At 35.9% G+C, this 16,941-nt stretch overlaps 3 protein-coding genes across 5 annotated transcripts; 2 read left to right on the forward strand and 1 right to left on the reverse strand.

The window, feature by feature from the left end:
* Positions 1 to 1,401: 1,401 nt before the first annotated feature.
* LOC132181503 (probable serine/threonine-protein kinase WNK11) lies at positions 1,402 to 5,241 on the forward strand. Of its 3 annotated transcripts, none has more exons than XM_059594756.1 (4): positions 1,402 to 1,575; positions 2,843 to 3,346; positions 3,836 to 4,252; positions 4,886 to 5,241. In XM_059594756.1, the coding sequence occupies exons 2-3, from the start codon at positions 2,843 to 2,845 to the stop codon at positions 4,220 to 4,222; spliced, it is 891 nt and encodes a 296-aa protein (XP_059450739.1). In that variant the 5' UTR covers positions 1,402 to 1,575; the 3' UTR covers positions 4,223 to 4,252; positions 4,886 to 5,241. The 3 variants fall into 3 exon arrangements, with proteins under 3 accessions (XP_059450739.1, XP_059450738.1, XP_059450737.1); XM_059594755.1 differs by having other exon boundaries at positions 1,494 to 1,575; positions 4,920 to 5,241; XM_059594754.1 differs by lacking the exon at positions 4,886 to 5,241 and having other exon boundaries at positions 1,494 to 1,575; positions 3,836 to 4,844.
* Positions 5,242 to 8,003: 2,762 nt separating this feature from the next.
* LOC132183302 (BTB/POZ domain-containing protein At5g48130) lies at positions 8,004 to 10,756 on the forward strand. Its single transcript, XM_059596707.1, has 4 exons — positions 8,004 to 8,104; positions 8,208 to 8,277; positions 8,434 to 9,585; positions 10,013 to 10,756. The coding sequence occupies exons 1-4, from the start codon at positions 8,007 to 8,009 to the stop codon at positions 10,703 to 10,705; spliced, it is 2,013 nt and encodes a 670-aa protein (XP_059452690.1). The 5' UTR covers positions 8,004 to 8,006; the 3' UTR covers positions 10,706 to 10,756.
* Positions 10,757 to 11,041: 285 nt separating this feature from the next.
* Positions 11,042 to 12,983, reverse strand: LOC132182593 (thymidine kinase a). Its single transcript, XM_059595882.1, has 4 exons — positions 12,817 to 12,983; positions 12,356 to 12,500; positions 11,608 to 11,729; positions 11,042 to 11,492 (listed from the first exon to the last, which is right to left on the reverse strand). The coding sequence occupies exons 1-4, from the start codon at positions 12,966 to 12,968 to the stop codon at positions 11,219 to 11,221; spliced, it is 693 nt and encodes a 230-aa protein (XP_059451865.1). The 5' UTR covers positions 12,969 to 12,983; the 3' UTR covers positions 11,042 to 11,218.
* Between the last annotated feature and the right edge of the window lie 3,958 nt (positions 12,984 to 16,941).

A 16,941-nucleotide genomic window follows, 5' to 3' on the forward strand; every position in this document is an offset into this window, starting at 1 on the left:
TTGAGATGAAAATTTTAGTTTAGCCTGGAGTACATCTGTAATGAGCAGGATCTTGGTAATGTTGGAAACTTGTGCTGCCAGGTATATAAACTTGTCTGCTAAGTTTTTTATATTCATAATGGGTCTAAACTTTGGTGCGACTTGATGCTTGCGTCTAAATGTTGTCTCTTCCATTTTATATCTTTTCTGTTTGTCTTCTGAATTGTTATGTGGAATGCACATATTCACTAAATTTCTCTTTTAAAGGTGATCAGGGGCAAATCTCCTTTGTCACATGAATAGGATCCTCTCCGTTTCAATGAAATGAATTGTATTTTTTTTTGTAGTCATGATTTAAAATTGATGCATTTAAAGATGTAAATAATGTGAAATCATGTATTCTATTAAATGCACTAACATGAAATGAAAAGAATCTTGTCCTTGTTGGAGAGGCAGAAACAGTGACTTCCTCTAATGGTCTGGCATTAATGGCAAGCCTCAGCCCCCTCACCTGCAGTCATGAATAAGATGGTTTTAGAAGGCCATCCTGAGATATGTTGTTCTGATTCTGACACGGGTATTACATGAACTTTTTGTTGAATGATCAGTCTGCCCAACCATCCCTACCTGCAAACTGACCCTCGGACTTGATGGGGTTCTCAGATTTTTTCGAGAAACCAGAGAAAGTAATGAGCTTTTTGATAATATCACATTATCACAGGCTTCATATGCAATGGATGGCATCTTTTGTGTGTTGGCTTTTGCTGCAACCAAAAAGACGTACCATATCTCAGATTCGGGCCATAAAGTAGACTTCTGATTGCTTTCTAACAATATCAAATGACTATATAAAATTTTCGACACGTAGAATTTTGTTTATTTTCTTTCATGATTAATGGTAATTATATAGCAAACCTTTTGGGTCTTAGTCATTGGCAAAGAACAGTGAATCACCATTCTAAGGTCGAATCATGGGTTGAAATTGAATACTTGTTTGCTTATCAAATTCTAAAAAAAAAAAAAAAAAAAAAAAAACAGAAATTAATAGGATTGGCTTGGATTTCACTTTAGGAGTCAATTTCAATGGAAACGGGAACTCATACTTTAGACTAAGCAAAAAAAAGAAAAAGAAAAAGAAAATTTTAATCTTAAAAACACATCCTTTTAACGTATTATATTATATAATCTTTTTCTAATTAAATAATTGAGATTTTGTTATATTACCATTGATCATATTTTTTTTTATCATGTTTTAAAGACGAAATCCTCTAAGAATCACATGCTCTGTCAAAGATGGCATTGCTGGAATGGATAGAATTGGAGGTTAGAATCCGTGTTAGAAGAACTTTGTCTTAATTTATTTAATTTAAAAATAATCATCCCAGGAGGCGACATGTATAAATACCGCCGCCCCACTCTGTCATTTCCCATTTCCAGCTCCTACTGCTGTGTTTTGTTTCTTCACGAACTCTCTCTCTCTCTCTCTCCCTCTCTCCGTTCCCCTCACGCAAAAACCTTCCTCTACCTCCCTCACCTTTATTTCTCTCTCTCTCTCTCTCAAGCGTTTCACAGACTCTCCAGCTTCGCGATCTCAAGGTACTCTCTCTCTCTCTCTCTCTCTCTGCTTACACCTCTATGTGTTTATGTCCGTACGTAACGTAAACGTAACGTGAATTGCGTCCATTTGTATGTATATCTAAACCTACATTTGAATTCTGAAAACCCTAGCTTCGTTGCGTTCTTTATTTTTGCATTCTCAATCGGATCATGCATTTAGCTTGCTTTTTGTACGATCGGAGCTTCAATCTGAGCCGTTGTTCTCGATCTTGAACTTTCGGTATCGTTGATCGTATTTCACATGCTTATTTGTGCATAATTTTCTGCTTGTGGACGTGTTTTTGGATTTTTTTTTCAATTAAGAAAGATTACAAGAATTTGAATTTACCTGGAATGTCCAATTTATAAAAGATGTAATATTTAAAACAGTCCTATTTATCAATTTTTTATTTTATTTTACTTTACTGTTTTTGATAATATTATTTGGAGTTTGAAAATATGCATTCAGATTGATTGGAGCTTTGTCATGAAACTGGAATTTTGTTACGTTTTTTTGCCACTATCTGGTGTTATTATTAGAATTTAGGATTGTGATTCTTTGTGTTCTGGTTTGGTTGCAATCTGAGCTGTTGTTCTCGATCTTGAAGTTTCGGTATGGTTTATTGTATTTCACATTCTTATTTGTGCATAATTTGCTGCTTGTGGATGTGTTTTTGGACTTTTTTCAATTAAGAAAGATTATAAAAATTTGAATGTACCTGGTTCGCAAAATGAATTTTGCATTTTTTTTTTTAATGTCCAATTTATAAAAGACGTAATACTTAATTTATCAACTTTTTTAATTTTATTCTACTGTTTTCGATTATTTATGGATTATTTAGAGTTTGAAACTGTGCATTCAGATTGATTGGAGATTTGTTATTAAAGTGGAATTTTGTTACTTTTTGCAATTATCTGGTGTTATCATTAGAATTTAGAATTGTGATTCTTTGTGTTCTAGTAGTTTGGGTTCACAAATACGATTGGGAATTTCATAGTTTAAACCCTAGGTTTGTGATTAGTGATTACTATATTTTCTTTTTGCCATTATTTATTTATTTATTTTTTGTAAACTTTTGCCATGATTGAATAGTTGGCATTGTGTTTTGGATCATTAGTTGTGAATTTCTCACGTTGAAATGGATTAAAAGTTTGATGTTTGGAATGAAATTGGTTGTGCTACCACTCGAAATTTTAGACCTCAAATTTTATGGAAAGGCGGTGTTTTACCTTGCTCTAACCCAATTCTATATGTTAATCTTTGAAGATGCCTGCTGAGAGTCCGACTGGGTCTGACCGTGAGGCTGAACCGTTTGTTGAGGTTGATCCAACTGGACGATTTGGGCGGTACAGTGATCTGCTTGGCTGTGGTGCTGTGAAGAAGGTTTACAGGGCTTTTGATCAGGAGGAAGGTATAGAGGTGGCCTGGAATCAGGTTAGGTTGAGGAAATTCAGTGAGGATCCGGTACTCATCAATCGGCTTCATTCAGAGGTTAAGCTGTTGCGGACATTGAAGAACAAATATATCATTGTCTGTTACAGTGTTTGGAAGGATAATGAGCGTAACACATTGAACTTCATTACTGAGGTGTGCACATCTGGAAACCTGAGGGATTACAGGAAGAAGCATCGCCACGTTTCCATTAAGGCCTTGAAGAAGTGGTCAAAGCAGTTGCTTGAGGGATTGAAGTATCTGCATACCCATGAGCCATGCATTATTCACAGAGATCTCAATTGCAGTAACATCTTCATCAATGGAAACGTTGGCCAGGTAATTAGTCATTTTTAATCTAAAGAAATTGGTTTTTCATTTAATGAGGATAAATTGATTTTTCTAGATTCTTGAATTTTTCTTTTTCAATCAATTCAAAATTTCATAGATTATTGAGGTTATTCTTCTGTTGTTTGGAGTTTAGTTGAATATATGTAGCACTAGAAGGTAAGTTATTTACAGCCAAATGATTCTCCTATGGTAGTGTCTTTCAACCATTTGATTGCCAAATAGCTTATAAACACTGGATGATCGGCTCTGAATACCAGATGATTGGTTGGATATGCCTGCTGATCAGGTGTAGATTACTTCAGGATCTGAATTTCCTGGGTTGATAAAGAGCCTTGGAGTTCAACAGCAGTTCCTCAATTTATGTGCCAAAAAGAATTATCTATTGGGGTTACATATTATCCCCAATTGATATATAGTATTTTCTGTTGGACATTTTATTGATTTGTGACCCTGAAGCCTTGTGACTTCTCCATATAGGTGAAAATTGGTGATCTGGGGTTGGCAGCAATAGTAGGGAAGAGCCATGCAGCGCATTCAATTATTGGGACACCAGAGTACATGGCACCAGAGCTGTATGAGGAAGACTACACTGAGATGGTTGACATATACTCCTTTGGAATGTGCTTGCTTGAGATGGTGACAATGGAGATCCCATATAGCGAATGTGACAGTGTTGCCAAGATATACAAGAAGGTGACAACTGGAGTAAAGCCCCAAGCCTTGAACAAGGTGATGGATCCAGAAGTGAAGGCATTCATTGAAAAGTGCATAGCCCAGCCAAGGGCAAGACCTTCAGCGTCTGATCTTCTCAATGACCCTTTTTTTTCTGAAGTCAACGAAGAAGAGAGTGGGCTGTCTGTTTGATGGCTTTTTGAGTGAACTACATGCTTAGAGGTAGCCCTTAATTTCCGTTTTTTTCCTCTCTGACCAATCTAATGATTCATGGGTTTCATATGAAGATTATGCCTACAACTACCAATAACTCTCTCTCTCTTTCTCTCTTCTTGACATGTCGCAGAAACTTTTTTTTTTTTTTTAAGATGCAGAAACCTTTTATGTACATAAATTGTAGACTGAGGAAATAATGACAGTACTGTCTAGTCCTGTTCATTTGTCGATCTGTGTAATTTGATTCTTTTGTTAATCAATTCGACTGCTAGATAATATCTCCAATTGGTTTTTCTCAAGTACTACTATACTCTTTGCCCTCTATGGCAATGATGTGGAGGAGATGCACCGCTACGAGAAAGACCTATTCAACTCTAGAGACTCAAAGATCCCCTAGCAATTTTTTGTTGGGTTTGTAGTGATTCGTACAAAAAAAATGTGATAGAATCCCTATGGGACCCACCTACCTTAGAAGGTGGGTGGGCTGCCCCGAAATTTGTTAAGATAGGTGGGCTCTATAGGAACTCAGAACTCTCTCACATTTGCTACTCAAATTACTAGCAATTCGAACAATAAAATTGTTAAGAATCTCTATCTACTAATTAGTGCTTACTACTTCATTTTTCCTTTTTCTCGCAGAGAGGTGAAGTAGTTCAATATAACTTGTTTTCAGGTTTTGAATGTCTTCGCACTCTAAGCGGCCTGCATTTCTCTTTGAGGAGGATCTTTCAGCAAGTCTCTCTACCCCTTAGGCAGGTGGTGCATACAATGCATACATTTGTTGTACGTAGCTTGCTTCGATGTTATTGAATGCTGTTTTGTGATGTTATTCAGGATCCCCATGATTCAAGCTTTCGGCTGCTCTTGTATTTCACTAGCAAAAAAAAGGGAATTCTTGCTTGGAATCTGCCCAATCTTGCTAGTGTAGACCTCCTTAAGTAGGTCGAAGCCAACCATTCTCTTTCACTTAAATCCCCATTTCTAAATTGAATTGAAGATATGACACCGAACAAAATAGTTTATCCTCATTTCTAAATTGAATTGAAGATATGACACCAAACAAAATAGTTTTGAGAGCGTATGACAGTAAATAGAAATTAAAATTTGAAGGCTATAAAGGGAATTCAAAAAGAAAGAAAATAACAACTAGGGGAGAAAACAAACCTAATCACCCTAAAGAAAACATTAAATAACTTTGAAAGAGTGAAATCTGATTAATACTCAAAACTAAATTTAAAAATAACTCGAAATGTATTTACCATGCTATAATGGACACAATGTTTGAGCAATGTTATTTAGCACCAATCTTTTGTGTGTAGACTGTAGAGTAGCTCTCTTGCATAGTTGCATTTAATGGTATGATTAACCAGGATCCTCTTCATTTTAAATGAAATAAAAATGATTCATTTTATAGTCTAGATTAAATTTTACATATGTAACAGAGTATATATTTACCACATTGTAAATAAACTGTTACGTTATTTAAAATTTTTAATAATGTGACATCATGTACATTATTAGATACAACAAAACAAAATCTTGACCTTAAAATAAATCTCTTCGTTTCAATGAAAAGAACAATTGGGAGCAACTTGTGAAGGTCATAGTGGAGCTAGTTGGTGCCTAAGTCACTGAGAAAGCAACCTAAAAAGCTCTTGGAATTCTCAAATCACTGTGTGCTTGACTTTTTAGATTAAACAAAGGTGTATGGGTTGATTGAGATCAAAGCATTAATTGCTGAGGTTTTAGATTAAAGTAGGTGAATTGCTTGATTGAGATCAAAGAATTAATCCCTTCCAGGTTGAGGAATAAAATAAATATCTGCAACTTTGAAGGAATGTGTGGTGATTCTATTATCTTGAGAGATCTGGCAGCAACACATGGCATTAGAATTTTATATACAATAGAACCCACCCCCAATGAATGCAAATTAGTAGTTAATCTACAAATCGTTGAAACCCTAAGGCCTAAACAATTCATACCTATATGCATGTGTACGTAAAGGACAAAGTTTTTGTTTAAATTAGGTTAAAGTAGTTTTTTTTTTTTTTTTTTTTAATTTAGATTTAAAATGCTGGAAATTCTTACATGCAGTTTAAACTAAGCACGTGAGAATCACATGCATTTTGAACACATATCAATTTAATAGATTAGAATTCCTCTAACCCAGTTTGAAGAAAAACTTTGTTCATATGTAAATCACTGACAGACAGTTTTCCTCCAAACTAAATTTGAGAAACTTTCTCTAATCTAGTCTATTAAACTGATATGTGTCTAAAATATATATGATTCTCACATGCATTTTAAACTAAGCACGTAAGAATCACATGCATTTTGGACACATGTCAATTTAATAGATTAGAATTCCTCTAACCCAGTTTGAAGAAAAACTTTGTCCATATGTAAATCACTGACAGACAGTTTTCCTCCAAACTGAATTTGAGAAACTTTCTCTAATCTAGTCTATTAAACTGATATGTGTCTAAAATATATATAATTCTCACATGCATTTTTAAAATGTATGCGAAAATCACATAAATTATATGAAGAATGTATGTGAGAAATACGTACATTTTGAACATATTAATTTAATAGACTGCATTAGAAAAAATTATTTGTTATTGTTATATTATGTAATTCTATAACATTAAAAAAAAAAAAAGCAATTATCGGGATTGAGGGTTGTTGGTTGAAAGCAAGCAAAGACCCCTTCTTTCAAAGAGCCCGAAATTCAGAAGCCGTGCCGTCTTGGTTGTTAGCATGCGCTACAAAGCTTCATCCGCACTTCATCTCCACGTTTGTCATATTTTATTTTATTTTATTTATTATTATTTTTTTTTCTCAATCATTTTCTGTCTTTCATTCTTCTTCTTTGCTATTTCCGAATCCACCCTTTTCATTTTTTTCAATATCTTCCCAAACTCCATGACTATTCCATAAAAGCACCATTATAATACGAGTAATTACGTGGTAGTTCCAATCAACTCTTAAATTAATCATTGTTAAAGAAAAAAAAAAAAAACCCGCCAAAGATGACTGATTTTTAGATAGATGGGTTGCCTGGAGAAACGCTTGATACCCATATCAGAGAAGATAATACTGATAATGACTAAACCGGAGTTGCCGTAGAGGAGAACACCAATATGGCGATATGTCATGGGATTCTTACACGTGAAAATTTTGAACATTAGAGCCGATGAAAGGTAAAATGGTCGGTCCAGAGTAAACATAACCCATTTAGGACGCCAAATGAATTTCACTGTAAGATCAGACTGACCAATCAGATGGTCAAGATCCTACGGCTCACATGAATTACGTACGACCTTTTGCATACAAAGCTTGTAGTGCAAGGCACCATATTTTGCTGACCGAGGCCAAGGTATAGAGTAGCACAATAATTCAACTTTCCACCACTCGAGAACGTTTTTGAAGCCTTAAAACTTGGGAATCGAGTTTCACTCGTGTGCATTTGACTCTGACTCCATAAAGAAATGCACGAATGTGTATAGAGACAAGCAGATCAAGCCACCTCTTTTTCCTCTTCCCATTCTATTTTATTCTCACTGGTTTTCTGAATTCTAGAAGCTCCAGTACTGTTTACCTCGATTCTCGAGACGGGTTTCTAGCATTTATGGCCATTGACAGAGAGACGGATTCAGAAGAATGTGTTCATGCTTGTGGTGAAAATCAACTGTGAGAGCTTTCTCAAGTTTTACTTGCAGTCAATAATAGTTTGAAAGCACTTATATGAGCTCTATTAATGGAAGTTATGAGCTCGAAAGATAGTTCATCAGTGGCCTCAAGTCCTTTCTCTTCACCTAACATTGGGGCCTTGCTCAAGATCAAGATTATTTCATGGTAAGATTATTGACCAAAAAATGATTTATTTGTATGTCTTACTGTCTTAGCATGCCTTGCAAAATTTCTGAATTCCTGATGTTTGGGTGGATCTTTGTCTCAGGAGCCAAGAGACCGGCTTGCCCGTTTCGGTTCATGTTCGAGTTGGTGATAGAATATTCAACCTGCACAAGGTATGAGAAATGTTTAATTAATAGACTAAATGAGAAATGGTGAAGAATTTTGAACAAGATTACATATGCACGAAGTGTGAAAGCAAGGACTTAATTTTGTAGCACCAAATCTTTTGAGTAGCTTATCTTTAAGTTCTCTTCTTGGTTATTTTGCAGTACCCACTGTCTTCAAAGAGTGGATACTTCAAGAAAAGATTTGATGACTCAACTGATCTGGAGCTACCACAAGGTTTTCCTGGAGGGCCAGATACCTTTGAGATGATTGCATTATTTGTCTATGGTTCCTCCACATTAGTTGACCCTTTTAATGTAGCAGCACTTCGATGTGCAGCAGAGTTTCTTGAGATGACAGAAGATTACTGCTCCAGTAACCTCTGCGAGCGGTTCGATCTCTACCTGAACCAAGTGGTTCTGCAAAGTTGGGATGACACCCTAATTGTACTCCAGAAGTGCCAAGCATTGCTTCCCTGGTCTGAGGAGTTGCTAATAGTGAGCCGCTGCATCGAGTCTCTTGCCTTCATGGCTTGCATGGAGATCCTTGACCCAGAGAGGAGACGGGAGCGGCCGGTGGTCACACTGGAGGCATTGGCTAGCCAAGCTTGGAACTGTGAAACAGTGAAGGAGATAGTGAGCCAGGACCTCTGGATCAAGGATCTGATTGCTTTACCATTTGAATTCTTCAAAAGAATAATAGGATCTCTGAGAAGACAAGGTATGAAAGAAAAATATGTAAGTCCCATCATTGTTTTCTATGCAAACAAATGGGTAGTCTCCAAGAAGACACGCCAATTTTGGGAGAACTCTGCTGAGAAAATTGGGGATGATGACACAAATAGCAAAGTTGCAGCAATCCTTCAAGGGATACTTGACCTGCTGCCCATGGGGGGGAAAGCTGGTAGACTGATTCCTGTTGGGTTTTACTTTGCATTGCTTTCTAGATCCCTTGAAGTTGGTTTGAGAAGTGATCATAAGGTCAAGTTGCAGGATCAGATTGCATCTATGTTGCAATTTGCTCAAGTGGAAGATTTTATCCTCCCAAAAATGGGAACGGGTTCGATTTCTTCTGGCATCGAGTTGGTCACAATGGAGAGCATAATTTCAACATATGTTTCATCTAACTTGGACACAAACCATACTCCTTCAGCAAGAATCTCAGTTGTTGCAGAATTATGGGATGTATATCTCTCCCATATAGTGCCTGATCCAGACATGGGGCCTGAAAGATTCATGGAACTCGTTGAAAGAGTACCGAACTCCTGCAGACACAGCCATGATCAACTCTACAGAGCAATGAACACCTTCCTACAGGTAAGCTTTCACAACTACAGCATTTGGCCAAGATGTAACTTCATCTGATTGGATCAATTTCAAATCAAACACATGTCAAAGGCAGCTTGCTGATTTATGCTTAGATGAATATCCTGCAGCCACTGACTGATACATTTCGTGAATTAACCTAGCAATTGAAACAAAATTTTGAAACTTTTAGATTACACTGAAAAACAACAAAAAAATATGAAGTCTTTAACAACTCATAACATGTATGAATACAAGAAAAAGATTGAGTAAAGCTTGATTCTTAGGTTATAAACTCAGCCGACCTAGCCTCAATCTCTCTTCTCATACTGCCAAATAAAAAATCTGGTCAGTGAGGAACAGACCGTTCTTGTATTGGACCAATGCAAACTTACACCTTACTCTAATCTACTCTGACCTACACATTTCTATTCTTCAGGCACACCCAAGTATACCACAAGAAGAGAAGGGAGCAGTATGCAAGTATCTCAACTGTCAAAAATTATCTCAAGAGGCATGTATTGACGCTGTTCAAAATGAGTTGATGCCTCTACGTTTGATTGTCCAGGCACTTTTTGTTCAGCAACTTAGCACACACCAGGCTTTCAGAGATTGCTCAGACTCGTTTAGGTATGCACACTGTGGAGAGTTCTCTGGAAGCCTCTCGAGCTCTAGGTATCCAAACTCCAAAAGCCAGAATCTAGGAGAGAGTCCATATACAGAAGGAGCACAGCCAGGCAGAAGACCCTTGAGCTTTTTGTTACAAAAAGACATTAGTCCTGAGTTCTCAAGAAATGAATATGAGTCGACAAGCTTGAGAATTCAGAATCTTGAACAAGAGCTCATGTCCTTGAAAAGGAGCCTTCAATTGCAGAACATTTCAAAGACAACAGAACCAATTTCAACCAAAAAACAGAGCATGCTGAAACCATATGGTATGGAAAGTAGATCTCTAAGCAAAAAGAAAAACCCTCTAGGACAAGTGACAGGTTGCATTGGTTCGGTGAATTTTGCGTCACAAAGAAAGTATGCCAGTCGAATATTGAAGATCTTCCACTGGATGACCTTGTTTGGAAGTAGGAAACAGAAGAGAAAGTCAGGTGCTCATGGCCTACAGTCGAAGCCAATGTAGCAGAATAACTTTTTTGCATAAGATGTACAAAAATCAAACTGGTAATGCAAAACCAGATTATATATGAAGGGCTAAATAATTGCTACTTTCTGGATCTATTTGGGTAAAAGGAAAAAAGATGTCCACTTAAGAATACATAAAGAAATTTAGGAAATCAAGAACATATACCTATATCCACACAGCAGTTCACTGCTCACGTACTTACAAAAACTGCCGCAAATAGATGCGGGGGCAAAACCATGCAAATAATGAATAATCTTGACAAAAAACGGAGAATAATTTCTTTTTCTTTTTTCTTTTTTGCTTAACTTAATAACACACACCCACCAATAAATGGATTTCATGGAAGAAATTTCATTAATTATCTATATACATAACAAGAGAAAAACATCAAAGAAACACTAAATGAAAATGTCCAAATTCACCATATTTTGTGTAGATTACAAACAACAAATAGAAGAACAATACCAGCCCAAGCAAATGGAGTAGGCTGTAAACAAGCCCTATATGTTACTAAACAACTGAAGTTGTCTCAAGATAGCAGTCACTCTTAACTTTACAGCATTCCAGAACACTCCTTGCAGCTTCCTTCACAACTTGTCCCTTAACATAGTGCTGGCGGCAGACAGGCATGTAGACATCAGCCCCACCAATTAGTTCTGTCTGTGTCTCCTTTGTCTTTCTCAAAGTGAAGAAAGCCTTTTTGCCACATAGTTCACAACGAGCTGTCAACTTGGTTACAGAATCAGCAAGAGGTATTACGTCAAGTACTGAGCCAAAGCTCCTTCTGCCAATAAGAGTTACACGCATGTCAAATGGGAAGCAATTGTATCTTCCAAACAACAATTCAAAAAATAATCACATAGGGAAAGAAAAAAATAAAAATTAGCTTTGAAGACCACCTCAAGTAATCACCATCTAGGCCAGCAATAACTACAGTTTTTCCATCATGGTCAGCAGCCTTGCAGCAAAAATCATAGAGATCCTCAAAAAATTGGGCTTCATCAATACCAATTACATCCAGCTGTCAACATAATGTAGAGAGGGTCAGAATGTTATGCATATAAGATTAGTGACAACTACATTAGCAGTTTTATATACAAAGCAGCAAATTAAGAAGGTGAAATGCCACCATTACTCCAAATATATCCTCCCCATACACCGCATCCATACGCTAATCATACTATTCCTGCTAAATGTAAACAAAACAAGACACCATTGACAAGATGCACAGCACCACTGATTAAACTATAAGTTTCATCCCTCTACCTGCCTACTCAGCATCTAAGACCTGATGAAATTTACCAACAGCTCACAAAAAATCTTACTAGCACTGTAATTGACTTTTCCCATTGTACAGTTACTACTCTTGCATGGGGATTATAGATCAATTGTTCTGTCACAACGTTGTGATCCTCTCAGTGCTTTCAGCCACCAATGAGTGTGAACATCTAAAACTTGACCATTCATCTCTAATGACACATTGACGCTAATCCAAATCATCTAATGTACTCATTTTAGATTGAGGATCAAATTATAACTTCATATATCAATACACTTGCCAGCCACCAATATCGGATGCAAATTCATTCAAATCAACTAATAACAAAGAATGAAAACTAATTTAGTACAAGTCCATTCTAATAATACCTTTTTATAAGCATCATCTCCGTATTTCTGTCTAAACGACAACAGATCCGGCAAAACCCAGCACGGGAATTTCACCCCATCATGTGTCACAATCGAATCTTTCGCATATCTTGAATCCTTGCTCGATTTTATCATTGCCACATTCCTACGCATCACAGATAATCCCAGAATATTTTTTAAAAAAGAAAAACGAAAACAATATAAAATATTACAATACACAAAATTCACTTCTCGAAAGCTTCAAAATTTACTTTTTAATTTACAAGTCCGTGTTACAAAATTCACATTTTTATACATTTAACTTAATTCAGCCAAAAATCACATCCTAAATATACAAAACTCCGAATTTATTATAAAATCCCGTTATTATGCGAAGGCTGAGTATCTAGTCAAATATAAGAACAAGTGAGTTAGACCCATTATTTGACCAAAATCACAAAACCCCAAATTGCCTAATTTACCTCCCATTGTTGCCCTCAGACTTGATCCGGCGGAGAAGAGCGGTAGTTTTCCCGGCGAACATGGGCCCCATTATGACGTGGACCTCGCCGGAGGCCCGTCCAGGATGATCACTGCCGCGGTTCATGGAAATTGAGGATTTGAAGGAGGTCATGGAAGTGGTCAGAGAGACGAAATTAGGGTTATTGAGAAATGGGAATTGGGGGAATTTGGAGGGATTGAGAGAATGATTGGTGGGTTGGGGGAGATGGGTATGGAGGAAGCTCATGATTGAAATAAATAGGCGGGTTTGTAAAGTTTGAATTTTTGATTTTAGGGATTGTGAGCGTTTGAATGTTAATTTTGGAGGGAATTGGGAAGTGGTGAATTTTTGGTGGGGCTTGGATTTTGGAGGGAAAATTGGGGGAGCGTGGGGATTTGACGTGAAGTGATAAAATGTCGGAAGGTGAGGCTTCTTTGAGAAGGAAATCCTTCCCTACTTAACTCAATTTTTTTTTCTCTTTTTTTCCGTTTCATTCGATATTTTTTTAGATTCCATTCAACTCAAAATTTTTCAACTTTATTTAATATTTTTCAACCAAACTAATAAAAAAAAATTAAAAATCAAGAAAATTAAAAATAAATAAATATATATATTTAGGGTGGTGGCCAAACCACTCCTAAGAGTCTCAGGATGGCCAATCCAAACTGAAACCAGTTGGGAGTGGCTCGCAGACACCTTGGGGGTGACCCAGCCACCCCTAAGGTAGTTCAAAATCACCCTAATTTTTTTTTTAAAATATACATTTTTTTAAATTTTGAATTTGATTTATTATTATTATATTTTATATTCTTCAAACAACCTAAACTGAATCTTAACTCTTTTTTTTTCATTGATATTTGCAATTTTGAGTTCAGTTGAGTAAAATATAAAAAAATCGTACACCCAAATGAGCCAAATTACTTTCTTTTTTTTTCGGTTGTTAATCACAAATACATTAACAAATAATTTAAAACATAAAGTAATTTTTAGAATACAAAATATTTTTTATAAATTTTTCTTCTCTCCTTGTTATACAAATAATTTAATAAAAGATGTACTTAGCCTTTGTAAGAATAACTTGTTATTTAAAAAAATATATATATATATATATATTTTTTTTTAAATTAGGATGATCGCTCAACCACCTAAGTAGAATAGGGGTGACCACGTAGTGACTCCAAATAAATAAACGCTTTAAAATGATGTGACTCCAAATAAATAAAAGTTTTAAAATGATGTGACATTGTGACTTTATATATACCGTTAGATGTTGTAAATATAATTTGCCCCATGAAATTAAGAGGATCTTGTTCTCGTTCCTACTATCTAGCCAATCGGATAAGCATATAGAAAAGAAGATGTAAATGTTTCATGAAAAAGATTGGGATGGCACAGAAATTTGCACTTATGTGAACTTTCCTAACTTAGGACGAGGACACAGGAATGAAAGATGTCGGATATAATTTGGGCTATCTTCCCGAATTGCAGTAGTGATAAATTTTAAAATTAAAGTTGAAACTGAGGACTTCAACTCTAATATCATAAATTACCATTTATCCTAAAAATGTTCTTACACAGTTTATAGCAAAAATGAGATAAATGTGAGTGAATCACCTTCCATATTGCAGACAGGTTTAGGTGAATCGTTTTGTGCTTCTGCTTATAATGGGTAAAACATTTATCAGATAATGGGTGCCATCTGATGGAGACCAAAAAGTAAAACACAAGCATGCAATAAGATGATTCAGAATAATTAGAATCAAGGAGACAAAAAAAGAAAAAAAGGCATCCCACTTGAAAAATCATATTATATATTGCATGTGATGCATCTTTTTCCATTATCGCCACCCTTCCCATTGAAGCCAACGATTTAACCCACCAACCTAAACCAATGCTGCCCAGATTAGCCCTTCCCTTCCCTTTATATTTCAAACATGCCCAGTCTTTTTTCCCATATGAAAAGTTTGTGAATGCATTAAAAGCTACAATGTGAACTTTTTTCTCTCCTAAAAAAAAAAGTGAGCGTTTTATGCTTTAAATTAGTTGTTAATATTTGTTATTTTGACAAAAGAGAACAAAAGGAAAAAGAAAAAATCTTTTTTGAACAAAGTTGTGATCTTTCTTATTATCAATTGGCATTAGGATCCAGATCCCCTCGAATTCCTGAATTATAGTTTCTGAAATTTTAGATTCAGATCATTCATCATTATTTTATTATTAGTGAGACACGTGATATGATAATAGCTCTTAGATGAAAATGAATGGTTTAATCTGAAATTTTAAAAATTAGAATTCTTCTAAGAATTTCAAGAGATCCGAATCCTTTGCATTATAGTAGTAGAGGAGGGTAGGTCAGTAGGTGAGAAAAGATAATTGAGGTCCAGGGCTATAACTCTATGGATTTCCCATTCTATTATAGTTGATTTCAATTTTTGGAGGGCTATAGAGCGTCTCTTTCAAAGATGATGTTAGCAATCTCTATTTTTTTTAAATAAATAAATATGAATTTCATTTATGGTAATCATAAAAATATAAAAATAGATAGAACATGTTGCTCTAACAAAACAATATTATAAATATAAATAAAAATTTCTTTCATCCAAATCTCATCTATAACTTATTTAGCTGCTGCTCTGGTTAAACCATGTATAGCATAATTTGCATCTCTACTAATATGGCCAATCTGCTAGTTGTGCATCAAATCAAGCATCCCACATGTATTTTTCACTAGTTGTCCATATCTATTCTAATTTTGCCTCAATCAATTTTACTCGCATTCATTACTTGGAGTGATCACGTTCCATGATAATGTAGCCTCAAATCTCTACTAAATTCAACTACATGAAAAACAACCAAATCCCCGGCACCACAAGTTCTAAATTTTCTGGTTTGGTCAAGCTTTTAGCTACAATCATGTGCCCCTCAAAATCCCTCACAACAATTCCTATACCCATGCGCTCAATATATATTGATTGTATCCACTGCTGCATCCCAATTCACTTTTTGAACACCTGCTATAGGAGCTTTCTATCTTTCTTTGATCCCCACCCAATTCTCACATACTCTCAGTCAATTGGCCACTTTCATATTTGCTTTCTTGTATTCTTCAAAGGACTCAATTGCCCCCTCACAACAAGATTAAGATGAAGGAACTCCCCCCTCACCCCATGAGCCATTGTGTTTGTAACTCTTGTGACTCACACAAACCCAATCCATCCATGATTATGCTTATCTAATTGGCCCGTCCTCATTTTTGAAAACCGACTTGCAAGGGAAGTGTGTTCAAGAGCTTATATACCCATGGTTAAGCTCTCCCCTCCCCCCATGAGCCATTGTGTTTATGACTCATGTGAGTCACACAAACCCCAAGAGCTTATATACCCATGGTTAAGCTCTCCCCTCCCTCCATGAGCCATTGTGTTTGTGACTCATGTGACTCACACAAACCCCAATTCATCCATGATTATGCTTATCTAATTGGCCCGTCGTTTTTGGTTGGCGCAAACATAAAAATATTTTGTATTTCTATCTCTATGTTGATATAAATCTTAGGTATAACTCATTCTTGAAAACCGGCTTGCAAAGGGAGGGTGCCCAAGAGCTTATATACCCATAGTTAATATTAGACTTAAGCCATGTAGGACACTAAGATCATAACACATGCTTTAGCCAAATTTCCTTCTCCCTTTGCCTCCACTACTTCTCTTTTGGTCCCAGAAGTAGGTATAAATCCTATTGTATCCCAGTAACTTTTTTCCAGATTTGGTGCTCCCCCTTGTTGTAGTTCTACAAGTTGCTATGACTTATGTTTAATAACACCTGGCTGGAATTCGATTTTTTCCACTGCATTAATTCATATTGACACTTATGCAGCTTCTTTTGAAAATTTCCTCATTTATCGTCCATTTTTTCCTTTGCCCTCCACATTTGTTTTATGACAGCTTTGTACTCCCTGTAATTGTCCTTCTCTTAAAGCTTTGTTTTTTTTTCCTTTTTTTATTTATTATTTATTTTTTATTTTTTTATTTTTACTACTCTTATTTTTGGTGTTGCATTTTGGTTTCCATGGAAAACTATCGTGGGTCTCTTATTTTTTACCAATTGG

Source organism: Corylus avellana, chromosome ca5 (genome assembly GCF_901000735.1).
Source record: "Corylus avellana chromosome ca5, CavTom2PMs-1.0".
In the NCBI taxonomy this organism is placed as follows: Eukaryota; Viridiplantae; Streptophyta; class Magnoliopsida; order Fagales; family Betulaceae; genus Corylus; species Corylus avellana.